Source organism: Podarcis muralis, chromosome 10 (assembly GCF_964188315.1).
Source record: "Podarcis muralis chromosome 10, rPodMur119.hap1.1, whole genome shotgun sequence".
Taxonomy (NCBI): domain Eukaryota; kingdom Metazoa; phylum Chordata; class Lepidosauria; order Squamata; family Lacertidae; genus Podarcis; species Podarcis muralis.
The window spans coordinates 5106373-5132938 of record NC_135664.1 but is presented as its reverse complement, the minus strand read 5'-3'; the positions used below and the strand labels follow the sequence as shown (position 1 = coordinate 5132938).

At 44.2% G+C, this 26566-nt stretch overlaps 1 protein-coding gene across 2 annotated transcripts in view; it reads left to right on the top strand.

The window, feature by feature from the left end:
* Nucleotides 1-3574: 3574 nt before the first annotated feature.
* Nucleotides 3575-26566, top strand: part of CD36 (CD36 molecule (CD36 blood group)) — a 49711-nt gene continuing 26719 nt past the window's right edge. The window contains exons 1-2 of one of the 2 annotated variants that reach the window (XM_077935732.1): nt 3575-3701; nt 15983-16219. In XM_077935732.1, coding sequence (XP_077791858.1) covers nt 16100-16219 — 120 coding nt within the window. In that variant the 5' untranslated portion in view covers nt 3575-3701; nt 15983-16099. Of the gene's footprint in view, nt 3702-11150; nt 11377-15982; nt 16220-26566 lie in introns of those variants that run through there. The other variant, XM_028747113.2, reaches the window with a different exon arrangement.

The following is a 26566-nucleotide window of genomic DNA, read 5'->3' as shown; positions in this document are numbered from 1 at the left end:
CGCAAGACTGGGCATGGAGGTCCTGGGCTGCCCACACAATACCCCACCCCCCTCAGCCTCACTGATGTGGTCCAAAGGAAAGCAGAGCAAGATGTTTGGCACCAGCTTGGCTGAAGGACTTGCCAGAAGGAAGCGTGCAAGGCGCCACTCAACCATCTTAGGCACTCCACTTTGGATTTGTGTAGGGTTTACTCCTGAGTCCTTTCTTCTCCTGAAGATGTCCCTGTGCTGCTTTCTCAGGTGGACAAGCCCCATCTGCCCCTCAATTTCTTCTGCAGCACATTCAGAAACCACCTTCTTGACTGTTGGACCCACTATTGGTCTCCTCCGCTCAATCCACCAGAGCCTTTATTTGCATGCAGGGAGAAGTCACCCCGGGTTTTAGACCCATCAGCTACCCTCACCTGGTTTAGCTGGCCAGTAGAAGCCATTTCCCAGCGTGTGGCCTGCTGACAGCTTCTCAGAACCACAGGTGAGAGCTGAATCCGGGGTGGGGAACGTGTCCCCTGCCAGAGGTACTACTCTTTCCCTAACACCCCATACACCCCATGATATGTTGGTGTGGCCAGAGAATAGAAACAGGCATGGCAAGAACTGCTGTTCTCAAAGCTGCCTTCCAGAATATCTCATCAGCTTTTCAACAGCATTTTAAGCCATTTTATTGCTCGTTGTTTTGTTTTGTAAGAGACAATTTGGGGGCCCTGCAAAACACTTTTGGTATCACCCTGAGGGATCTCCAGAAATGTTAATCTTTTTCAGAATAAAGCTATTTTTAAATGACAAGCTTGGGGGAGCCTTGATGGCCTTTGCCCATTTTTTTAGGGGGTCAGATACAGCCCACAGGTTGGTCACCCCTATACCCCTGAATTAAGTTCATTCCATTTTAAGCAAAGTTTAAGTTTTATCCTGCCTTTCAGCAGAGATGCTTTTAAAGTAGCTAATAAATCCAGGCAGTTGAAGTAACAAATGTTAAAATAGCATAAAAACAAAGCAGAAGTAAATTGTAAAAGCATACCAATTGTATAAAATCACGAGACACAAGGTTTTTAAAGGTGATAAGGTTAGGTCAGCTTTCTTGGGGTGAGCACTCTAGAGATGTGACTGCAAGTAGACCCCTCTCTTGGTTGCCAGCTGTTTCTGGAAACTAGTGCTGACCTTTATATGCTCCCTTTATCCTGTTTGAAATGAATTCATTGTCCTGTTTGCTTCATATCTCAAAGGGAAGGCGGTAACAGGTCTTCTCACAGTTTTCTGACAGTTCATTGCTTTTCTGATGTTTGCAGAAAGAGTCAACTTCCTTTAAATAGAAAAAAATAGAGGTGGGTGATTAGAACATTATAAAAACAGACAACACAGCAGAGATACCACGGGGCTAGGAAATTGTTCCTCTCCCCTGAACTACAGAAGTGGACAGGGGTGCCAACTTGAATAAAATATTTGGGGGGGGGAGCAACATAATCCATCACAAGTCATGACGCATGCATGCCATTTGGATGGCAGTGCCCATCAACTTGGGGCTGCCCTCTCAAATATTTTATTGAAGGGTGAAGGGACCTCAGCCCCTAGGAGTTGGCTCCTATGGAAGTGGATTTTTTTTAGTAGTTGCTATTTCCTGGTCGATAGCCCTCAAACCCCATAGCCCTACAGTCTGTGGAGTCTTCATTATGCACCCATCTGGACCTTGTGAAGCATCAACATTTAATGACCTGCCAGTTGTTTGTGATATAATCACAATGTGAGATACAGCTTACAAGCCCCGGCTGGTCATAAAGCACATGACTGGTGGGCTGCCTTCAGATTGGTGAGTCACACAATTTGTGTGTCCATACTGGGTAATCACTAGGGATGGGAAAATGTGTCAATTTTGATGTTTCCCAGTTTTACATTTCCCCCCAAGTTTAAATTCTGTTCTCCAGATTTCGGCAAGTTTGTAGGGGAAAAGGTGTCAGTCTGTTAAATGCAGCATAAAAAGGTAAAGGTACCCCTGCCCATACGGGCCAGTCTTGACAGACTCTAGGGTTGTGCGCCCATCTCACTCTATAGGCCGGGGGCCAGCGCTGTCCGCAGACACTTCCGGGTCACGTGGCCAGCGTGACAAGCTGCATCTGGCGAGCCAGCGCAGCACACGGAACGCCGTTTACCTTCCCGCCAGTAAGCGGTCCCTATTTATCTACTTGCACCCGAGGGTGCTTTCGAACTGCTAGGTTGGCAGGCGCTGGGACTGAGCGACAGGAGCGCACCCCGCCACGGGGATTCGAACTGCCGACCTTTCAATCGGCAAGTCCTAGGCGCTGAGGCTTTAACCCACAGCGCCACCCGCGTCCCGCAGCATAGCATAGTGTTAATGCAGCATAGCATAGTGTTAATGTTAAAAAATGACAATATTGCCAAGCAGTCGTATTAACTTTGCAACACTAACTTTCAGACATTGTGTATGCAACCATGATAGAAATATAATGGTGTTTATTTGGTATCCTGGGTTTATCTGTTCTTTGTCCAATGTAGGAAACAGGGTGCTGAACTGCCTTTTCTCTGAATGTGCAAGCAGAGCTCTTGTGTTCTCATGATCTGAGTAATTGTTGAGCATGTTTGTTATGGCTTTAGACATGACGGCCTGACAAGTCCCTGAGCTGGCTGCACCACTGCAAATCCATGTTCTTTGGGTTCCTAAGAGGTCTCTTGAGCTAGGGTGTTGTTGTCTTTCAACCTACCCCAGCTGTTTCCAGTTTGGCACCCTTATTTGCGGAAGCAAAATTTGTGTGTTTAAAATTGGAAACAGAGAATTTCAGAAGGGCGACTGTGCAGATTTAGGCAGCTGTGATACCATGTATGAAATAACCTTATTGAGTGGAGTGATGGTGTATCATACACAAAACCCTAACTAGAGAGAAAAGCTTTATGTCCCTTTTCCTTTTTTTAAAAAAGAGGAAACTCCCTCTAGAGCCAAGGGATCTTGTGACTTTGCTTTCTTTAAAAGTCTCTCTTGCTCTCCTGCTGAGCCAGCTTTGCTTTGCTGGTATGCTTGCTTCTCCCCACTCCGATGCCCTTGCAAAAGTGTGGCTGTAACCACTGCTTCCTGAGAGGGTGTGTCTGTTTGGGAACAGGGATGTAATTACAGGGAGCGCTTGCTTGTCACACCGCAAGCAGGCTACAAGACCTTAAGGTCTGGAGCAGTCAGTTCATTATGCTTTCATCTCATTTCTCTCTCCCCCCCCCATATAATTTCAAAAAGTGAAGTTGAATAACGACACCCCCTTTCCCCAAACAGTCTCATCTTCAGTTGCATTTTAACTGAATGCTTAAAAAAGGGCAGAAGAGAGCAGATTGTGTGCCAGCCAGGCTGAGAGAGGATCGTACAGTGTCTCTGTCAAGACATTTCTCTGTGTTGCTGTGCCTTCCTTCCTTCCATTTCCTCTTATGATGCATCCTTTGCTCCCATCAGATCTTATCACTCTAGGCAGAAATCTCTTCCTTTGGCAGCTGTTCAGCAGGTAGGTGAGTGGCTAGCAAGTGTGCTGCTTCAGCCTGCTCATCTGGTCTGAGCAGGTGTGTCTCCTCTTTCCTTGTCTCTCAGTGCTGTTGTGGACCAGAGTCTCCAGGCAAAACTGAATCAGTCTCCTTGAAGGAAGCAGCAGCTCCACAGTTCTCCTCCAGTGTGAAGTTAGTGGAGAAAAGGAAGAGGACCAGAGACAATCTTGCTGGTGGGTTCTTAAGAGGACACTGTAAGGAGGGGAAGGGAGAGTGTTTACTTGAGACAGTGGTAATGTTCTCTCTGTAAACAGAGAGTTGGCTTGGGACCCAGTTGCCTAAAGGATCACCTCCTCCCACACACACCTGTGTGGCCTCTCTGGATGCTCTCACCAAAGGACATGTGGCTGGTGGCAATTAGAGAAGAGGGTCTCTGCAGTGGTAGGACATGGCTGTGCAATTAACTTCCAAGACTAGCACTTATGGTGAAGACCTTTTCTAGTCTTCTAATCTTTTCAATCTTGAAACATTTTATAGTAATATTTGAAGATCTTTTGGGTATTCTGGGAATTCTTAAGATGTATGATATTTTGGTGTTCCTGGTTTTATTTGCTGCATATGGTTTTCTGCTCTCTTTTTTCACTGGTTTCAGATCCTGCATTAGCATTGGAAGCTGCCTGGAGAACCTTTGGGTGACATATAAGCATTGGTTCTATCCAATGAAGTTCTCCTGTTTGTGCAAGGCATTTACACCATGGAATGTCCCTTCCCTTAATTATCTGGAACAGATTTGAGGGTGTATAGGGAGAGCATGGGGACTTGGGTTAGATACAACACACTGTAATGAATGGAAATGGAAAAGAGAGAGAAACATCAAAAAGGTTCTCTGGTTAAGTGAACATCTGGGAAGGAACAGCTGGACCAGAAGAACCTATGCTCACTGCTCATGGACCCGGCATACTGTTTTGACACTTAAAATAGACTTTTCTACAACTTTGTAATATCTTTGACAATGAAAAATTGCTAATTTTACCATTGTGAGCACTCCTGACCTATTATTGCCTTTGCTGAAATTGTGGATGCTGCTCCTTGTTTTTAAAGTACCAATTTCCTTCCATCCCCATATTTAGAAAAAAAATTTAATGAAGCTTTAGTGGAACTGTTTAAAGGGTAAGTGGCTGCAAATTTTGTTTTGAATGTGCCCAGTCTAGCTTGGCTGTGGGTTTGTAGGAAATGGTTCTTGAATGATTTCCATGGTTGCTCAACCATTTGCTTACATGTAACACATGCTTTTGCTTGGCAAGGTGGAATATTATATCTGGCCTGTGGGCAAGATCCTTATCTCTCCTGTTGCCCATGGGCAAAGATTGGCAGCCCCACCTGTCAATCTGATGCTGACTGAATTTTACAAAGGCGATTCGAAATTAAACTATGCATGGCGTGTGGCACTTTGAAGGCCCAACAATCTATTGATCATTGGGGCTTCAAAGCACTGTGCAGGGCTCTCTGCAAGCCCTGACCATCTCCTGATTTGTCTGTGCTCCCAAAGAGCTACACAGGGTACTCTACACCGTCGTGCAGATCAGCTGATTGATAGTACTTGCAACCCCCCTTTTAATAAGTAATGTCTTTGCATCTTATGTATGACAGGGGGGTGGGGCTTTCCCAAAACTCTCACCAACTCAATGGCAGACTAATTAGGCCCACATGGAAGAAGTTCTGCACTGCTGTTTTATGACAAATGAACAAAGTGCCTAAAAGGAATAAATGCTGTACCAACCACCTGCCATATTAGGCATCTCAAGTGGATAGAGGACTTTTTAAAAATATGCCTGCCTTGATATAAGAATATATCTTATCCTTTTGTTTTCCTTGATATTTCTGGAATATGTCCATTTTGAAAAGGAAGACAAATGTTTTCCAGCAGCATTATAGAGCTACAAAATGTGGTGGTACTCAATTCGTCTAGTTGTTTTCAAAATTTTAATTTACGAAGTGGTTTACAATAAACAAGGTGAAACAATAAGCAGGATCTTCTCCCCCTCCCCCACCAAAAAAGAGACTAAAAAGGCAAGAATCATGGAATAGGAAGGAACTCCAAGGGTCATCTAGTCCAACCCCCTGCAATGGAGGAATCTCAACTAAAGCATCCTCAACTAATGGCCACCCAACCTCTGCTTAAAACCTCCAAGGAAGGAGAGTCTACCACCCCCTGAGGGAGATGGTTCCACTGTCAAGCAGCTCCTACTGTCAGAAATATTTTCTGCATATTTAGTTGGAATCTCTTTTCTTGTAACTTGAAGCCATTGGTTCGAGTCCTATCTTCTAGAGTAGGAGAAAACCAGCTTGTTCTGTCTTCCATGTGACAGCCCTTGGCTATTGTATTCCTTCTCAGTCTAATCTTGTCCAGGCTGAACATATCCAGCTCCTTCTAATGCTTCTTATAAGACTTGATTTCCAGACCCCATCATCTTGGTTGCCCTTCTCTGCACATGTTCCTGCAGAAAGTCCCAAGTTCAACCCCCAGGTGGGGCTGGAAGAGAACCTTGTCTGAAAACCTGGAAAACCACTGCTGGTCAGTATAGACCAGGCATCCCCAACCTTCAGCCCTCCAGATGTTTTGGACTACAATTCCCATCATCCCTGACCTGTTAGCTAGGGATCATGGGAGTTGTAGGCCAAAACATCTGGAGGGCCACAAGTTGGGGATGCATGGAATAGACAATGGCATGCTAGATGGACCCAGTGAACTGACTCAGGGGTCATCCAGACTTCCTTTTGTACTACGCTTTCCAGGTACAGGTCTGTGGTACAGTGGTAAAACACAGGTTTTCCTGGGGAGAGCACTGGGAGGGGGGGAAAAGCCCCACTCCACTCAAACATGGAGCTTTAAAGTCTGGACCTGTGCCTAGAATTGCAACACAAAAGTAAGTCTAGGTGAGTCCTCTGTATGAGACATACTGGAAGCCAAAGCAGTTGCTGGAGAGGAAAGGTATGTTAATTGAAGCTTTGGAACTTTCTTGAAGGGCAGTCCCACAAAGAGTGCATTGCAGTCATCTAATCCGTGTGTTATCAAGGTGTGATAACCTCAGTATACCTCAGTTGTTTGGAGCATGAGTGATTCTGGCACATGTTCAGGGACTTCACTTCTCCATCCAGATCCAATGAAAAAGGAAATGGCATTGGAAATAATCAGCATACTGTTGGCTGGATATTTCAAACTATGTGACCTAGAGGAATCTCATGGGTGGGGAATATCAGGCTTGGGAACTGAAAGATAGGGCTGCAGTATGGCTCTGAGCAATCCCACAGCCACAACCACAACCCTTGCTGGTCCGGCTTTACAACTTGTGCTTTTGTATGGCTGTGATGTGTCCTTGAATTCTGATAAGTCTTGCTGTTCTGGATAGAGAGGAGTATGTGTTTAAGCTAGAAAGTAGCCTAAAATTCACGTTTGTTTCTCTGTCCACATTTGCTTCTGCTCTTCACTGGCATCTAGACTTAGGAAGGTGGCCCTCAAGCTGTCCTAGAGGCTTCATAGTAGACAAAATGGTACCCTGAGGAGGACCAAAGACAACTCCAATAGGGTGTCAAAATAGCTTCCCAGTGCTGCCTTCTGAAACTTACTGTCCCATGAAGAACTAGAGTTGCTATAAAGCTGTGCCCTTCAGCCATATCTCCAAGTGATTTCAAGGGATCCTAGAGTTATCAGACCGCCTAAATCTGCAGGAGAGATCACAGTTCTCTGGATGGAAGTAGCAATTGTACGCTTACACTAAGGAAGACTGGCTGGGTGGGGGAAAGCCTTGACTCGGTTGGTAATGGACCACCAGGGAACTGGAGGGATGGCAGCTGTGTTAATTTTGTGTAAAGTTCTTAAGCTTCAGACTATTACCAAGCCAACTTTTCAGTACATCAACCTTGCTTTCCCATGTGTCTTGTGCTCTCAGTCTTCCCCTCTCTCTCAAGTAGTAACCTGAGCAGGCTTTAGTATACTGAGTGTGGAAATAAATATTGTACCTTCCCTCTTTGTTTACCTCCCATGTATATTGGAGAGGATTAGTGAAGTATTAAGGTTAATATCTGTGAAGAGTTTTGTAGACCAAAAGTGCCACATAATTGTTGAGTGTGATTAGTGAAATTTCTTCATTCAAACCTGTTCTCCTGGATTGTCCAATCCAATATATACTTGATACCTTGCCTTCTGGTTAAAGGCCACTGTACTGGAAGAAGAGAACTGGATGCAGTGTGAGTTTGTCTTATTCCACCACCACCCCTGCTGTGGTCGGTGCTTGTTGTGAAAAGTAGGGGAGAGGGTTTACTGTCCTGACTTCTGGCAGTAAGTCTTGATCTCTGGAGACTATTAAGCCACTCAGGCATTTAAGTCTCTGCAACTTGCCTTTTTTTGTCCCTACTGAGGCTGATGAAAGATCAACGGACTCTTGGAGAACTGGGCAGTCTTGTGGTGCCCTAGGTTGCTATAGGGTTGCTACAGCAACCTAATTTCTCTGTGAATAAGGGCTCGGCAAGCTTTTCTGCAACTCTACAACTCCTTTTGGCAGGGCTATTGAGAGAGAGAAGTTCATCCATTCTTCATCCAGGTTTGTTGGCATCTTCAGGCAAAGATGGTGCAGGCCCTCAACTAATGGATAAGCTTTGTAGTGGTCTTAGATGCCAAGGGGCTATGTGGACTGGGAGATAGGTGTCAAAACTCATCTAGAAAGCTAAATTTCTAATGAAAGGAAACTTCACATGTGAGGACTCCTAAGAGAAAATGTTAACTTGTGTGCACGTGAACGCACATATAACTTTATGTGCTCCTCTTGATACTTGGGAATAGGTGTATTTTTTATGTCAAAATATTGTTTGGATTTGGGCCTGAAGGTAATCATGTATGCATTAATGTTTTTTAAATTACTCTAAGAGGTCAACAAGTGTCGATAGATGCATTCAAATTCTAAGTTTTAATTTGTTCCTAATGTTTCTAATCTGATTGAGCTAAATGACTTCATCTAATTAATTTCTAAAGCTAATGAGTGTATGAACAAGTGGCAGTCTTTTCTATCTTTGTGAATCTGTGATGCTGCAATTCTAAAGCATGCCTGCTACAAAGTTAGTACCATTTTGAAATCTATGATTGAGCAATGCAAAGTTTTCGCCTTGTTTCTAGTTTTATTCTCTCTCCAGCCTTTCTTCCTTATAACTACATAGTAAATTTAAAACATGTAATTTGAACGTTGCAGCTAGATTACCATCTTAAAAAGCGTTTTCACTCACAGGAAAGCGTAAAACTAGGGAGGACAGAGTCAATCCCTTGTTTCTCCCATATTTCTTTTGCATATGGGAGGGTCACTGCAGGAAAACAATGACCTGGAAATATTTTAGGTATATTGCAGTGGGATTTTTTTAAAATAAAGGAACTATGCAAAGTAAAGTAGAATCTGACTGGAGAGAAATGACTTTGTATGTATGGCCCTATCCTCTTGTGGACTCTTATGGGTTTTCAGCATTGTGCTTTCCAGCTGCTGTGGACTACCAGTCCCATAATCTTTGAACATGCTGGTTGTGGCCAATGGGACTTAGAGTCCAGCAACTACTGGTGGGCCGCCACAATGGCTACATCTGCTCAAAGGCTACATCTGTTCTTCCAGCGTCAACACTTCTTATTCCTGCAGGTGTTTCTCTCCCCCCCCCCCCGGTGTGTTTCTATCCAATGATGGTTTTCGTTACAGATAAGTGCCCAAGTTAAGACACCTGATGTGCTGATATTGTCACACGCACCCAACTTTTTGTGCCACAACCTATTCTTTCCAAATAGTTTCCATTTCTTTGGAATCAAGGAGGTTAAGTAGGAGAGAGGTCAGCATAAAGAGAATGCCCTTTCCTGCCTTGCATAAGCAGAAGTGCTTTCTCTAAGACAAATTCACTAATGGATGTCACCTTCCCCTATTTTCTGTCATGGAATCAGAGTAGGGTATCTTCTGCAATGGTAAAGTTGTGCCTCGAGGAGGGCTGGGAGAATTTCTATTTCCAATTTTTACAATCTCAAGTTCAGCTCTCAACATTTCAGTTTGGGCAGGGGGGAGAAACAGCCTCATTAAAATTCAACATTCTAGGGCAAGTCTTCATTTTTGCAAAGCAATTTTGCATTTTTTTTTTGCCATTTTCAACCACATATGCTGTTTTGTATACATTTTGCCCTAGTTATATGCTTTTTTGTAAACATATCTTGGCTAGAGAACTGCATTACAAAAGTCAGAAGAGTTTGTGAATACTTTCAGAAAACACAGAGTAGGTAGGTTTGCCTTAAAAAGTGCAAACTGAATCAATTTTCTACCTCACCCCAGCCACAAATCAGTAATTCATCAAGCAGACTATATTAATAATACTCAGAGCAGACAATAATCATATTTGAGTTGTTCAAAACCTCAACCCCTCCTGAAGCCATGGGGAAGGTAGCTGCACCTTTATCTGCCTGTGAAAGGGCAGCATAATCTGCACACAAAACTCCTTGGAGGTGGGTGGAGGGTCCAAAGACAGGGAGCCACCACAAAGGAAGCCTGTCCATGTTAGGGCAGACAAATCTGTAAATTTTGGTTTCTCACTTTTCCAATCTTAAATCCAATTCTCAATAATTCTGCAACATTTGGTGATACATCTTCTAAAATCCTTGTGAATACAGTGGTACCTCCGGTTACAAATGGGATCTGTTCCAGAGGTCTGGCTGCATCCCAAGGAATTCGCAACTGGAGGACCGCTTCTGCGCATGCGTGTGGAGCATAAAGCACTTCTGCGCATGTGCGCCAGTGAAACCTGGAAAAATACTTTCGCATCCTGAATTTTATGTATCGGATCTTAACTCATGGGCAAGTCGATACGAAAGGAAGTGCTCCTTCAGATATTTAGGTCCCAAGATGTTGCAGTTTATATATATCCACATCAGCACCTTGACTTGGGCTTTGAAATAATTTGGCAGCAGGTGCAGTTTGTTCAATGCCAATGTCTGAGTTTGAACAGTTGTGCCCACTAGGATGCATTTTACACAAACTGGATGGCCTTCAAGGCACACAAACTATGTTGCACTTTGTAACAACTCACATGCCATTTGCCAGCCCAGGTGACTTCAAGAAGCTGGTTTTCTCCCTCAACTTCTAGAAATGTTCACCATTCCGCCCCCCCCCCCCCATTGCTACCGTGCTTTTTAAAACATTTTTTTCTGTCCAAAACTTTTAAAAATGGGGGAATCTCATTTTCTCCAGAACGGAAGCCTGTGGTGTCATGTTCAAACTTTCTGTGGGGGGCAAAAGCATGTGACTAGCTAAATTAACTGAGCAGCCAGATGGATATATACACAGAGAGACAATAGCTTATTTCCTTTTTGGCCCTTTCACTCTGGAGGAATTTGATTACATTTATGTGACAAAAGAAGGAGTTGAGATAGCACTCTGGTTGCCTGCAGGATGCTCTGTTTGGCTAGCAAAACAATGGCCTTACACAAATGTTTACAAAGCTCCAGAAACTGTCTGAAAGGAACATGAAAGTGGAACATCTTACTATACTGTGTGGGAGGGAAGCAGCCTTGGGTGTGACGCTTCTTACAGGGACAACTGGTCTGCTTTAGGAGTTTCCCTTCTCTCACCCTGGCCCTTGCCTTACTTGGATCACCAATTCAGCCCCCTCCTTGCAAAAAGCAACACTGTCAGTAAAGCTTTTTTCGCTGGTATAAATAGCCATTAAATGGCAATGCACGTTCAGAGCATCTTCTGGCAATAAATGGAGAAGTCAGATCAGCCATCTACCCCATGAGTTAATGGATTTTATTTTTGTCTTTAGTAAGGATATGCATTTGTTCTATTGACAAAGTTTCTCTCAAACTCCTTTACAAGGAGGGGTCTCCTCTCTCTAGAGGTAAGGAGTTTCTTATGCTGGTCTTTAGAAGTTGTTTAAACATATTCAGTATTTGTGGCAACTTCTAGGATATTTCATATATTGGAAAAATTGTTTCTCTGCATTATTTGGAAGGCATCTGGCTATTTAAGCAGCTTCAGTAGGCTTGTTCTATGTGTTTATCCTTGGTTCCTTTATGATTTTAGACAATTGGAGAAATACAGTTAAAGACTCCCCCACCTTCTGTGCCGAGGGATTTTTTCTCTGAGTTTGGATTATTCCCTGAATACTCAAGAAATGCTTGGCAATTTTATTTGAGTACTTGTATTTAATATCCTGGGATATTTGGGTTCAGTACTGGGCAGCTTATGTGCACTGGCATTTTGTTACTGACCATTTGGCAACTGAGAGATCATATTTGTTTGCTAAAGCAAGATATGCCCAGAAGTCTGGAGCTCTTTGATTTTGAATCCAAAACTTGAATGGAAGGATTGGAAACCTTTTTGTTGTTGTTCAGAATTTGGAACCTTTCTAAATACTCCATTTAGTGCTGCTGTAATTCTCACATATAAAATGGCAACACCTTAACTTGTTTATACTTAACTTATTATAAGAAAAACAAATAAACTCAAGGTGTATACAGATATCATTTTAGCCCTTTGTTGCTGCCTGATGTACTTGGGTTTCTCAGGTGCAAAGGAGGACAGGGTTTGTAGGAACAGAGGAAGCTGCCTCATAAGGAGCCAGACTTTTGGTCCACGCAACCCCATATTTCATACACTGACTGGCAGCAGGTCTCCTACCTAGGGCTGGAAGAGATGCTCGGTGTTTAATCTGTGACCTTCTGCATGCAAAGCATGCATACTGCCACTAAGCTATAGATCTACTCAAAGAATAGATAGGTGTCACTTGTCAAAAGGGGTGGGTGCCAGCTGTACTATTCTTTTAGCCGTACAGGAGTCCTCATCAAATCTGACCCTACAAGGCTTCAATTTCCAAGTGTACCTATTAAATAGAGCCAAGGGACAGAGAAGGTGTCCCTGAAATTCTACCAAGGATGCCTGCAGCATGTCACTAATGAGGGGAGAGATGACTGCAGCTTCTTGAGTAAAACTAATGCATAAATATTGTGAAACATGAGGTTTGCACAAGCCTTCTGCAATATTCTCTCTGGCTCAAAAGATTGGCAGGGACCCCATAGTGCTGTGGCAGCTAAATGAATATCTGTCCAGATAGAAAATCATGTAGGATTCTTTGGACTTTGTCACAATAATTCTGTATGGAAATACAGAGACTGTACTGAAAGCTTCCTTACTTTCTTTTTTTACTTTTCTGTAAGATCTTCTGAAACCTTCCAAGGTTTGCATACTTGTGAGTTTTACCCCAGTGGTTGTCTATTTTTTGAATTGTTTCTTTAATCTCCTTGTAACAGTTATCTGTGTTGTCAGTAGCTCAATCACTAATGGTCTCTTATTGACCCTCAACTGCAGTTATCAATAACCTTGTTACTATCTGAATACATTGAACTATTGTGAAACATTAATCAACATTGTGTAACTTGAAGGATGAGTCTCGACTAGCTGTTTTTTTACAGTTACAGTGGTGGATAGAACTTTCAGTAGCTGGCAGACTTTGCTAAATAGCTTGTTGCAAAAACTTGACAGTAGTTCAGAGCAGGCTGCCCTGCATTATGTAGCTGAAAAGAAGGTTATCTGCTAGTACCAATATGTTTTTCAAGAGGTTGTTTGCCAGTATATTACCATGCAGGTTCAGGAGAGTGTTGGGTAGACAAATATGGAAAAGGTGTTTCCTTCTCCTGAAGTTAGGATGACTTTTTTAAAAAAATGAACAGCGGATAGAGACTTCTTTCCCTAATCTATCAAATTGCTGCTTAAGCATCTCACAGCATGGACCCAAATAAGTAGTAGTTATTAGGTGTGCACTTATAAGGAGGAGAACTGAGATCACACCTGCTGTACCTAACTTTTACATGATGACCCAATGGGGGCCTTGTGCACATATAACTGTGGGTTCACCCACTGTGCAACTGGATGAACACTTCATTCACAGGTTTGGGTGACTGCATGGAGGTGAACACTGAGGGGGTGGGAACTCTCCTCTCCTTTCTCCATATCCCCACTTCACAAGTGGTCCTTAGAGTGACTGGTCTGTTGCCTGTGTTGGAATTGCTGGATGCAGCTGGGGTCCCATCTGCACTGCGCTGTCATCAGTGGTTTGATTGCACTGGGCATGGAATTTTGGGGTGCCACAGGGGGTGCTACAACTATGATGTAGCAAGGAAGGTGAGAGCCAGGCGGGGGCACCAAATTTTGACACCACATAGGGTGCTGCTGAAATTTGAGACCCCCACAGTCTGCCACTGCTGTTTTGAGTTTAGGAGAGTGGTTAGGCTGCATGCCTGAGACTGCCTTCTAAATCCAGCATCTAGTCATTAAGGTAACAAAGGGTGTGGCACAGAGGGGGCACCTGGCCTGCCTGTAGTATATGTGAAAAGGGTCTAGAAGTCTTAGTGGACCACAAGCTGAACATGAGTCATCAGTGTGATGCAGCAGCAAAAAAAAGCTAATGCTATTCTAGGCTGTATTAACAGAAGTATAGTGTCCAGATCAAGGAAAGTAATAGTACCACTCTTTTCTGCCCTGGTCAGACCACACCTGGAATACTGTGCCCAATTCTGGGCACCACAATTTAAGAAGGATGTGTGCAGAGAAGGGCAACCAAGATGATCAAGGGTCTGGAAACCAAGCCTTATAAGGAACAGTTGAAGGAGCCGGGCATGTTTAGCCTGGAAAAGAGGAGACTGAGAGGAGATATGATAGCCACCTTCAAATATCTCAAGGGCTATCACATGGAAGATGGAGCAAGCTTGTTTCCTGCTGCTCTGGAGACTAGGAACAGAACCAGTGGCATCAAGTTACAAGAATGGAAATTCTGACTAAACACCAGGAATAAGTTTCTGACAGTAAGACCTGTTTGACAGTGGAGCTGACTCCCATAAGAGGTGGTGGACTCTTTCCTTGGAGGTTTTTAAGCAGAGGTCAGATGGCCATCTGCCATGGATGTTTTAATTGAGATTCCTGTGTTGCAGGGGCTTGCACTGCATAACCCTCAGGGTCCCTTCCAACTCTGTAATTCTATGTTTCTATCATAAACATCTTTGTAGAATTATGCCCCTGCATCTCAAGCTACACAAGTACAGTTTGTAGTGTATATAATCATAATCTCCAGTGCGGCATTTGAATCTTGAAATTAACTTTAAAAATAGATTTTAACTCCTCTGACTCTGCAGCAGACATTTTGGTGCTCCGTTCTTGCCAGGAAGCAACGGTACACCTGTGGAAAAAACTCTCAACTGTAATCTTGGAAATTAGCATGCAGATACCTGCTTCTGTGTGTTCCCGTATGAACTGACCCAGACTCATAATCTGAGGCCCTTCTTAGTGTGCTCTTTCCATGAGATGTCCTGGGGTGGGGGCAACAAGAGAATGGGCCTTTTCTGCAGTGGCTCCCTGCTTGTGGGATCCTCTCCCCAGGGAGGCTCAGCTAGTGCCTTTGTGACATATCTTTAGGCACGAGGCAAAAACATTCCTCTCCTACCAGGTCTTTGGCTTCTTCAACAATCTATGGTCTTTTAAACCATATTTTTATTGTTGGATATTGCTTTGTTTGTTATTGTATTATGTATTTCTTTATACTGTGGTCCTTGGATGAATGGTTGTGTATAAATTTGTTGTTGTTGTTTAATCTTGTCTGACTCTTCGTGACCCCCTGGACCAGAGCACGCCAGGCACTTCTGTCTTCCACTGCCTCCCGCAGTTTGGTCAAACTCATGTTTGTAGTTTCGAGAACACTGTCCAACCATCTCGTCCTCTGTCATCCCCTTCTCCTTGTGCCCTCCATCTTTCCCAACATCAGGGTCTTTTCCAGGGAGTCTTCTCTTCTCATGAGGTGGCCAAAGTATTGGAGCCTCAGCTTCAGGATCTGTCCTTCCAGTCAGCACTCAGGGCTGATTTCCTTCAGAAAGGATCGGTTTGATCTTCTTGCAGCCCAAGGGACTCTCAAGAGTCTCCTCCAGCACCATGTATAAATTTAATAAATAATTAATACAGACCTGCTGAAGAATGCAGCAGTTGATGAAGAATTGTGTGTGCAGGTTATGCTGCCATAGTTCAAATTGGAGTTTTAAATGCTTTATTAAGCATGGTGTTGTTGGTCCCCCATGTTCAGCCGCAGGTTGAGTGTTGAGTGACTACAGGTGAACCTGGCCCCCTAAGACCAATCTTTTGATCCAGTTTTCTGACGCTTCTTGCTCCAGTTTTGGGTACAGAGTTTCCTGTGTGGAGAGAGGGCTTAGTACTAAGTAGTCAAAAATCGGCACATGAGTATGCATGAGTATTTGCTGTGCTTGAGTGCTTACTTTTCTGTGTTGCGAAATGTAATAATACAAGCGAAAGGGTGCATAACTGAATTCTCTGCTACAACCTGCAAGAAAACGATTAAGTGTGTGTGTGTGTGCAACAATTTTTTTTAATGGTTAGATTGATGTGAGTGTGATATCTCCAGCTGTTGCTCATACTGTACTTTGTACTTTGATCTCTTTTGAAAGCTCATTTAGGACCTTGCTGTGTTAGAGGCTGCTGCTGCTGCAGAGAGGGGTGCATGTGTTCCTGGATGACAAAGTTGTAAGAGCTCCCAGAGGTGGAAGAAATTGCAGACCAGAAGGATGGGTGGTTTGCTGAACTGTGGTTTGCTGAGTGGAGCAGTCATTGGAGCAATTCTAGCCATCCTTGGAGGTGCCTTGATACCACTTGGAAACTATTTTGTTGAGAAGACAGTAAAAAAGGTAAGGAGCTTCTATAAATCCTATACATTTTGCTATTGTTTTAATGCCCTCCTTGGTCTCCTTATTACAGTGCCATCCCCCAAACACACCTAAAACAAAAGTGGGTTTACGTGTGGAAAGAGTAAACCCTGTTCCAATACTAAAAATGAATTCCAGGGTTGAGATGCATGCAGAAGTGTCCCAATTCTATGCCCTTGTTATGCATTCTGCTTTAGCTTGTGGACTTTGGGTTTCCAGCTTGAAGTCCTCTCATCTTTCCGATCCAGCGATGGGTTTTTTTTTTTTGGGGGGGGGTGTCCTGTAATGACAGCCAATGTAACTTGTGATATTCAGATAAAGGAACTTTCCCCAAATCAATCTACACCTATGAATTAGGGAGGGAGAGAGGGAGAGAATACTGAATTGCAATTACTTGCTTCATTTTAAATGACTTCAGCACTCTATATGTGGATAGGGTAGAGTGTAGAGGGTTGGGAGACCATTTTACCAAATCTATCCAGATAGAGGAGAAATTCAACAGTTCCTTGCAAGTGGAGCCCACCATGTAGTGTCATTCTGGGGCATTTTGTGGCATGTGGAAACAGTGAGAAGTGGCCCTTTTTCTTGAGGAGGGTGAAAGAAAATAATATAAAAATGACTTCTGAGAAAATTCAGCTCGGAAAATCAAAACTTTAATATCCCATTCCATGCTCTTTGGTATGAATTTGGAATGCATTTAATGAAATTTGAAGTTTCAGGCTGACAAGACGAAACTTTCCGCACAACTTTCTTCTGGGCACTGGAACCTGGGGCATATTCCTGACCCCCCCCCCTACAGAATGTTGGCATGCATATGTCAACCCTGACAATCTCTGCTTATGTTCAGAAACTTGAACACCATGATAAATGTTGACTCTCATTGAATTCTGGTTGGCACCAGATCAGTGCAGATCAAACTGAGGAATTTGTTTTATTTTTGGTCCTTGGAGAAATTCATTTGGCATTTATTCACATGTGAATTTCAGTGTTCACCAGGGTTTAGATGTTCACTGTACACACTACAGCCTAACATTCAATTGTATGTTAACAAGAGCACGTTATTGAGAAAGTTAATTTGACACCCCCCCCCCCACTAATAATATACATCTCAAATCTGTGAGCATACAGCTACTTTCTTCAAACACTGAATACTTGGGGTGATCACTGAATGCTGTAAGTGAAAATCCACTTTTGCAATGAGACTTGCCTTCCTATCTGCTCCCCACATCTTTTCCATAACCTTTTTTGGAGGTCCGCTACCCCTACAGAGCTGATTTTAGAAGGACACAAGGGGCTTCAATGGGGAAGAGAGGAAGGAGAGTCCTCTTTCACCAGGGGAAGTCCATTCTGCTGGTGGATGCTCTCAGCTAGATATCACATGGAGTGTTTAAATATATATTAGTTGCCAACAGCAACATGCTTTCTCAATCATCATTTAACAGCCTTATAAAGCATTATTCCGTGTTGCTAAAGACACTGACAGAACAGAAGCTTTATTTGAATCTGGGATCTGCTAGTTTTCATTTTCTTCTTCCTGCCTGCATTGACCCATTTTATTGGCACTATACAGGAGTGCCAGCTTCACCCTGTGACCGTAGGTGCCCAGGGCCGTGCAGCATGCATGGCCCTGAAATTTGTGGGTGCCCAGCCCCTTCATGGGGAATTTTGTGGGTGCTTAGGCATCCAGAGCCCCAGGGAGTTGGCACCTATGGCGCTGTAGATGTCATTTGAAAAGTGGTTTGCTTGAAATTTTTGAAACCCGGTTACAAGCCATGTGAGATCTTAGGGGGTGGAGTTTATAGTCAATTTAAAAACTATCCCCTCCCCCCCCCCCAAAAAAGCACTGTAAAGTGCATGTTTATGTACTGCTGTGTGCTGCATTTCTCTGGTATCTTGTTCAAGAGCCAACATTTCATAACACTTATCTTTTTATCGGTAGCTAATCTTTATGGCACAATACTCCGTGGTTGGTTCCAACACTGTCATAAAAGCAAGGGAACTTGACTTTAAATACAGATAAAATGGGTTTCAGTCCGAGAAGATGGAATCAGCTGGTGGGATACTATATAAAATGGGTTTTTGCTCAATATTAGCTGCGGCAGAATCATTACTAAAGTGTTTTTCCAACAAAGCACTTTTGATTTCAATTACTCTTTTTGCTTGTACAGGGGCTATTAGAGCAAAATGAGTTCCAATATCATGGATTTTTTTTTTTTTAAGCATTGAGGCATCCTAAAATTTTAGAAAGCTAAATTCAGGCTGGAGTCTAGAATATTGTTGCTATTGATGTGTGTTTGCCTTCCTGATATGAAATACATTTCTTTGAACAGTGGTTTCCAAGTGGGCTTTTAAAAAAATGGGTTAAAAAAACAACCCTGGGCTTACTCTAAACTGCTTGGAGTTCCTCCAATGACAATATCAAAGGGGTTTGCCTATAATTACTAGTCTTCTCAGAGGAGGAGGAGGAGGAGGAGGAGGATTCTGGGATGCATTCTCAGTTCATACAAAGTGATTGTTACGCCCAACAAGCTTGGCCAGATCTCCATATGAACTCTATGTTTCCTAGAACACTTCCCCGGAAGCTGGGCATTACTCAGCAGGTTAGTTACTTGTTTAATGTTTTTTGTTTTTGAAACACACCGGGTGCTCCCAGAGGGTGGATGTTGTGGGATTAGTGCTCTTCAAGCATTAAAGTTTATTTGAAGCACCCACATGATATTTTATGTTTACCTGTTTTTAATATTCTTTAGAGCATTTGCTCCCTGCTTTTTAGCCAAGAAGGCTCCCAGAATGACTTATGCACAGTCGATTAAAGCAGGGGGGGGGGAGCCATGGATCAGTCTCGCCCCCACCCCCCTGGGATCCAATATGGCTTGTGAGGTCATTTCACCCAAACCACGCACACCTGTCAATCAGTTGACATCACTTGTGATATCAGCTGGTGGGTGGGAGTGTGGGGCTCAATTCTGCACTGTTGTGGGTGTCTGATCCCAGCAAAATTTAAACACCTTAGCAGTCTACAGGTGATGGTTTAGCCCTGCATAATTTGGCCAAGCCATCTTTGGGGAAAATGTACACAGCCAAAGGAAGCAGCAATCCCCCCTTCCCCGGTCTGATTGCTTTTAACTGCATGCACCTGATCTCTGGGAAGGGGCGACTGGTGAAATCAAGCAGACATCATTGCAGAAAGGAGAAGTACCATCTCCTTAGAACTGTTCTGGGGAGGCTGGACTGTGCAGAAGGGTTTATCGTTCTCCTTTCCCTAGGAGGCATGTATTGAAAAAGGGTTAGGTTCTGCTCAGTTTTACTGCATGTAGCTCCCCAGGAAAGTAGAAAAAGAACTGCTTTTGCAAGCATCAGTCTTCCCCAAGTGCTGTGGCGAGGGGCCCATCCACATGCCAATCTTGCCACACAATGATGACATCACATGACTGACAGGTGGGTGATCCCTCCCACATGTCAAAGTTGACCTGCCAGGCTGATCCTGACCAGCGACACTAAACACCTGACTTCTAGTTGAGGCCACTTGGACCTCTGTAATATGACAGTGGTGCTTATGGGGTCTGGAATCATCCATTTAAGATTTATACTATTGCCAATCCAAAAACTGCATTATATCTCTTCCACATTTAGATACTGGGGTTCCATATAAAATGTTTGGTACTGCATGTGGGAACCTGAACACAAAGAGCACATTTTAAAATATTTACTGTGACCCACACGAAGAGCAGTCTTTCGGTGTTAGGACTCAGAAGTGGACTGGCAGCATTGTACAGATCTCTTGGCTGATTGTGTTTGTGCTCTTGAACAGTCACTCAGTCAATACTTTTGAAGTGTTGCCCAAACACTGATGAAATTGTGTTCTACTGGGGCTTTCTTGTATTTGCAATTTAAATTACTTTGGGTTTTGGTTTGTTTTTTAAAAAAAGTTCAAAGGGAAGAATTCAACTTTGTCCTAAGGTGCTCGTTCTGCCAGGGCAGCAAGCATTTTTGCTTGTCAGGTGGAACTATCCCAGCTTTCCTCCCATTTGTTCCAGGGGTTCCTCAAGCCCCCAAGTCAATTTCAGGGGCACAGCAGGACATGGTGGGAGGAGAGGAGGAAACCCCATTGCTCAAGCAGATGCCATTGCACAGGGCTTCCCCTGATGGGACTTGTTGTATCCTGCACAGTATTTTTAGGGGAAATCTTTGAACTATTTGTAGGACATCAGCTTTTCTACCAAAGGAAGCTGAGGTCTGTTCAGCACAGAACTTCCTTAAGTCATCTGTGGCTCCTCTGCACTATTCTTGTTTCCTGTGATTTTTGTGTGCCGATGAAACACAGCTTTGCTAATGTGTCAGATTTTCTGCCCCCACCTCCCCTTCCACCCAGTCCCCCGTCTTCATCTACCTGTGTGATTTCTGCTTAGATGTTCTGCGCCATCTTGGAAATGTCTAAATATAGATTGCAAGCTTCGCAGAGCAGGAATTGGACTCTTCGCGTTTGTATGTTCTGTAAAGCATCACACATGCTGATAGAGCTGCATACATTAAAGCAGAGGTTTTCAACCTTTTTGAGTCCACGGCTCCCTTGACCAACTGCATTCTTTCTGTGGCTCTCCTGTGGGGCTCAGGAGCCCAGTTGTGTTACTGGCAGCCTCTCACCCTTTTCCAAACACCCTTCCTTGTGGGATGTTCTCTCAGCCTCCTCTCCTCTCCTTTCTCCTTGGGAGTCCTCTGGGCAGCTCCTGCTTCCATCCCTGGTCTCTGAGCTGCACCCCCCCACACACCCTAAAGAGAGGCACCTCCCAGAGGCACCAATTGCCTACTGAGCTTATAGCCAGGGTTGCTGCAATAAATAGCTGTGCAAGCCTTTGGGAGGCAGAGATGCAAGAGGGCATCAGAGGAGGGAGGGGAGGAAAGAGAGACAGAGGCCAGTGTTGCCCGTGACACCCCTGACCAACCTTCAAGGCACCCCAGGGTGCCAAGGTACATTGGTTGAAAACCACTGCATTAAAGTGTTCAGTGTCCAGCCTTCATCCTTGTTCTGAGAATCTGTGTTGGGGAAACCCTGGTAGCAACACCGTCCTCCGAGACTTTGCAATACTTGACTGTGTTTAAACAAATGCAATATAGCAGGCTGGTAGTTCTGAACAGAAGCTACAAATTAAAGCGTAGGACTCCAGGGCAACCTGAAATGTCCAGGTGTGTATAGAGTATCATCCAAGAAACTAAGGTGTGCCCATATCGCTATTATTTAAGAGGCTGAACTGCAATTAAGCTTCCCAGTAAGGGGTAATTTTCTTTAACCAGCTTAGGTTTCGGAGGCTGGTGACAAGAAAATGTAAAGGAAACTGAAACGGACTTGTTTGGGGTTTTGGAAGTAGGGAAGGAGATTGCTAAGTGGAATTGGCACAAAGGTTTTAAACTAGATGGATGGAGTTCATGTGTTCTCTTTTAGAAATGGGTTGGCAAAAGGGGCTTTTTAATGTGGCATTTTTGTCATATTTCCTTGAATTGCTTACTCCAGAATGAGCAGCCAAGTGGCCAAATTTTTATTGTCAGTCTAGGAAATCCTTTAGCACTACTGGAAGGCATACCAATAGTATTGCAATGTGTGGTGCTATTTTATCAGTTTTGGCCTCCCCTTCCGATCTTTAAATGGTGGCTTGCTGAAGATTGACTGGCTTTACGGATTACCAGGGACAACACGGCCCAAGCGCTTTAGTCACTATACTGACACTAATTTTTAAGTGCCCCACTCTAAAGGAAACAAGACATAACAAGCAATATTATCCATAGCACTCTCAGGTCAGTTTCTTGATTTTCATATCTGATAGGCAGTATCTGGTGGGTTTTTTGTTTTGCAAAGAATGCAGTTCTTTATGAAAACGTATTCTGCACACTGCTATCTACTGATTTGAAAAGTGGCCTGACTTTGCCCTTGGCTAGATAAATAAAATGACTGCAAGCTATTCTCAGATAATGACTTGCGTTGCACAACTGACTTGGGTTACTCAGTTTAACCGGGGGGGGGGGGTGTAGTTGAGATGCCCCTACCAAAACTTGTAACAGTTAACTCATCTCTGTTCTGCAAAAGTGAGAAAAAGCAGCTCATGAGTGTCCTGCATCAGACTCCTGACCCAAGAAATACTATGGCATGTGTAGTTCTATATAATGGAATTGTGGGTGATTCCCCACTTCTTCCTCCATTTCATCTCCATATTTGCTTCTGTTAGGGCTGTGTAAAGGTAAAGGGCCCCCTGACCGTTAGGTCCAGTCGCGGACGACTCTGGGGTTGTGGCGCTCATCTCGCTTTATTGGCCGAGGGAGCCGGCGTACAGCTTCCGGGTCATGTGGCTAGCATGACTAAGCCGCTTCTGGCGAAACCAGAGCAGCGCACGGAAACGCCGTTTACCTTCCCGCCTATTTATCTACTTGCACTTTGACGTGCTTTTGAACTGCTAGGTTGGCAGGAGCAGGGACCGAGCAACGGGAGCTCACCCTGTCACGGGGATTCGAACCGCCGACCTTCTGATCGGCAAGCCCTAGGCTCTGTGGTTTAGATCCACGGCCAATTCAGGGAGAGTGGCCGGCAGGAGTGCCAATTGACCAGGGCCTCAAGCTCAAAAGTGGACCTCAAATGTAGACACTTGTTAATGTTTTGGCATTTGATCAGTTTTGCAACTTGTTTTTATGTGCATTGGACCAAAATGTGACACGGTCTCTCAGCTTTGAGCTGCAAATTATAGCAAATAAGAGATGTGATTTGGTAGAAGGCATAATTCTTCTCTTAGCTAGTATGTCTCACAGTCTTTTTGCAGTTTTATTCTGTCTTCATAATAATAACAACAACAACAACAACAACAACAACAACAACAACAACAACAACAACAACAACAACAACAACAAATTTTATTTATACCCCACCCTCCCTGGCCAGAGCCAGGCTCAGGGTGGCTATCAGTAAAATTACAGTAAGGTCCTGAGTCATTGCTTCTTATTTTTATTGTGGCAAGAGACCTTAAGGACTGAAAGTGGCCTGGGCCTCTCTGGACCTCTGAGAAGTCTTGCATCTGTCTGGCACTGAGTCAAGTGCTACTAGGCAGCCCAGAACAAATGTCACATTAAACTAGCTTAAAACAAGCCACAGTTTATTGTGAAGTTCTTGCAGTGCTGCTGCAATGTTGCAGATGAAAGAAGCCACAGACTGAATCTGGGCTCTTTGCCTCATTTCTCTCCAAACTGTGAGCAGTAGCCAAGGTTTGTTCTTGACTTACCAATCATGAGCCCAGATTCAGATGACACAACAAGCCAGACTCTGGCTGGCTTCATTTGCGGCATGACAGGATTGCTGTAGGAGCGTTTGAGCACCGTGCACAACTTTGCTGCTGTTTCACATTGCAATATAGTTCATTTTACAAAAGCAACTTTTGCGGAGCAACAATCAGTTATAGGTTAAATGTACATTTTTGCAAGGACTGTTGAAAACTGGAGGCAATTTTTGGCAATGTTAAAAGATCTTCAGAAACATTTTTGGAACATATCTGACTCCTCAGCTGTGAAGAATGGCTACATGTGTTGTAGAAATACACCAAGTGAACATGGTTGAACAATTGCCAACTTTTTTAAAATAGAAAACAATCTGGGAAATTTGCCAGCATTTTAGTATAATTTTCTCCTAATCAACTCGTTTTTGCATGCAATTTTGATTAACGTACACATTCCCCCAAATATATAATGCATTTTTGTATACTATTACTTTCACTTTTACATTAGCACACTTCCCCCTAGAATATGCATTTTTGTAAATATTATGTGGTCGGAGAACAGCACTGCAAAACTTGTAAGTGCAAATTTTGAAAGATGGCCGTTTTCATATGGTTTTGGCAAGTGCAAATTTGATAGATCTACATTTGAATGTGAACTGAATAAAATTTCTCACCCATCCCCCACTTTTGACTGCTACAGTAGGACTTCCCCTGCAGGCTAAAAAAACCTCATGTGTAGGTCAATAACCAGATATACACTAAACTGGAGTTGCTTCTGGCAGGGCTGAGTAAATAAGGAAGGCGCCCGGAATGCTCATCTAAATTAATTTTAGAACAAGCCCTCTTTCTGGCACTGGGTGGCATTTTGGCTCAGGGATGGGGAAGCTGTTGCCCTCTGGGTGTTGCTGCACTGCAGCTCTCCTCATCCCTGACCACTGGACTTGCTGGCTGGGTCTGATGGGAAGTTCAACAAAACCTGGAGGGTCACTAGTTCCTCATCCCAGGTTTAGCCTAACAATCCTAGTTTATTTCTCTTTGAGAATTCTATTGCAACATTTAGCGTAGCCACAGGAATGCAAACCTCAAAGTGTTTCAGGCAATAGCCATCACTAAAGGTAAAGGTAAAGGTACCCCTGCCCATACGGGCCAGTCTTGACAGACTCTAGGGTTGTGCGCCCATCTCACTCAAGAGGCCGGGGGCCAGCGCTGTCCGGAGACACTTCCGGGTCACGTGGCCAGCGTGACAAGCTGCATCTGGCGAGCCAGAGCCGCACACGGAAACGCCGTTTACCTTCCCGCTGGTAAGCGGTCCCTATTTATCTACTTGCACCCGGGGGTGCTTTCGAACTGCTAGGTTGGCAGGCGCTGGGACCGAGCAACGGGAGCGCACCCCGCCGCGGGGATTCGAACCGCCGACCTTTCAATCGGCAAGCCCTAGGCGCTGAGGCTTTTACCCACAGCGCCGCCCGCGTCCCTTTTATAGCCATCACTACTAGCAGGTTATTTTAAAATGGCATATAAGTAACTTCCAAGTAGAAAATAACAATCTTGTTTTACTATTTTTTTCTTTCCACATAAAAAATGCTTGGTCTTGCAGAATATGCAAAGCCCTTTTGCCAGGAATTGCAAGAACACAATAGTCTCTCGCCCACTTACCTCTGCCACAGTTTCATTGTTTCAAGAAAAAAGAGGAAAAATAGGATACACAGGAGCTGCATGTGTATGTGCAGATACAGATACACACACACACAATGTGATGCATTGAATGTGATCCAGCCTTTATATTTATCCTGGTTTAAGAGTGTTCAGAATTAATGAGGATGTTGCTAACTTGACCAACTCATTCAAAGGCCAACCCTCAGTGCTGGAGAGCAGAAGGTCTCTGGGTCAGACTGAGTAAGCCTCTTGTCTGATACCTCAGAGAGCTGCTGCCAGTCAGTGCAGGAAACACTGACTCGTCCATTGGTCTGGCTCTATATAAGGCAGGTTCCCTGGTTCCACATTCATGGGTGGAATGTTCCCTTGCATCTTGGGTGCTTCCTCCCTCTTGCTTGGTTTCTGACTTGCCTTGCACCCCGCATTCTCTGACTCCAACAAGGCTTCTGAGTTGACTGATAAGGAAAAGATGATGTCTCTCTGTAGCATAGGAATGACACACTGTGCAACATCAGTGGACGGTTGACACAAAGAGCGCTTTGAGAAGGTGGGTCTCTCCAGGCTGGTCTTCCTCTTGCCTTCCTCTGCATCTTGAAATGCGTTTCCTTCCCTGGTGGGCCAGTTTAGGACTAGTCCCAACTTTTCTTCACATCAGCCAGGAGATGAAGCAGAATAGTCACTATGCTTTAAAAAACAAAATTGAATTCAGCTTCATTGGATGTCCCCAAGTTCTAGAAAAGTAATTTGATGAGGATATAAGGTAAAGGTAAAGGTACCCCTGCCCATACGGGCCAGTCTTGACAGACTCTAGGGTTGTGCGCCCATCTCACTCAAGAGGCCGGGGGCCAGCGCTGTCCGGAGACACTTCCGGGTCATGTGGCCAGCGTGACAAAGCTGCATCTGGTGAGCCAGCGCAGCACACGGAAACACCGTTTACCTTCCTGCTGGTAAGCGGTCCCTATTTATCTACTTGCACCCGGGGGTGCTTTCGAACTGCTAGGTTGGCAGGCGCTGGGACCGAGCAACGGGAGCGCACCCCGTTGCGGGGATTCGAACCGCCGACCTTTCGATCGGCAAGCCCTAGGCGCTGAGGCTTTTACCCACAGCGCCACCCGCGTCCCGATAAGGATATAATATAAATTGTCCCTGAGGGTGCATGGTGTAATTGAGATGCTTCTTATTGCAGGTTTCCCCATGCAAATCTAGACGCCTTTTTCATAGGAAAAAGCTCTAGGAGAAAGTTGTTCTTCTTAACAGGCTGCTTTTCTCTGTGTGGATCATAGGGAAAACCTGAGGTCCCACCTGCAGCTTGAAGTGTCTCAGGAATACCGTCACAGAATTCTCTAAATAAAATGACAGAAGGCTTGAATTTCCTGTCCAACCTCACAGCGCAGGGGAGTGGGGAGCATTTTCTTTGATGCCT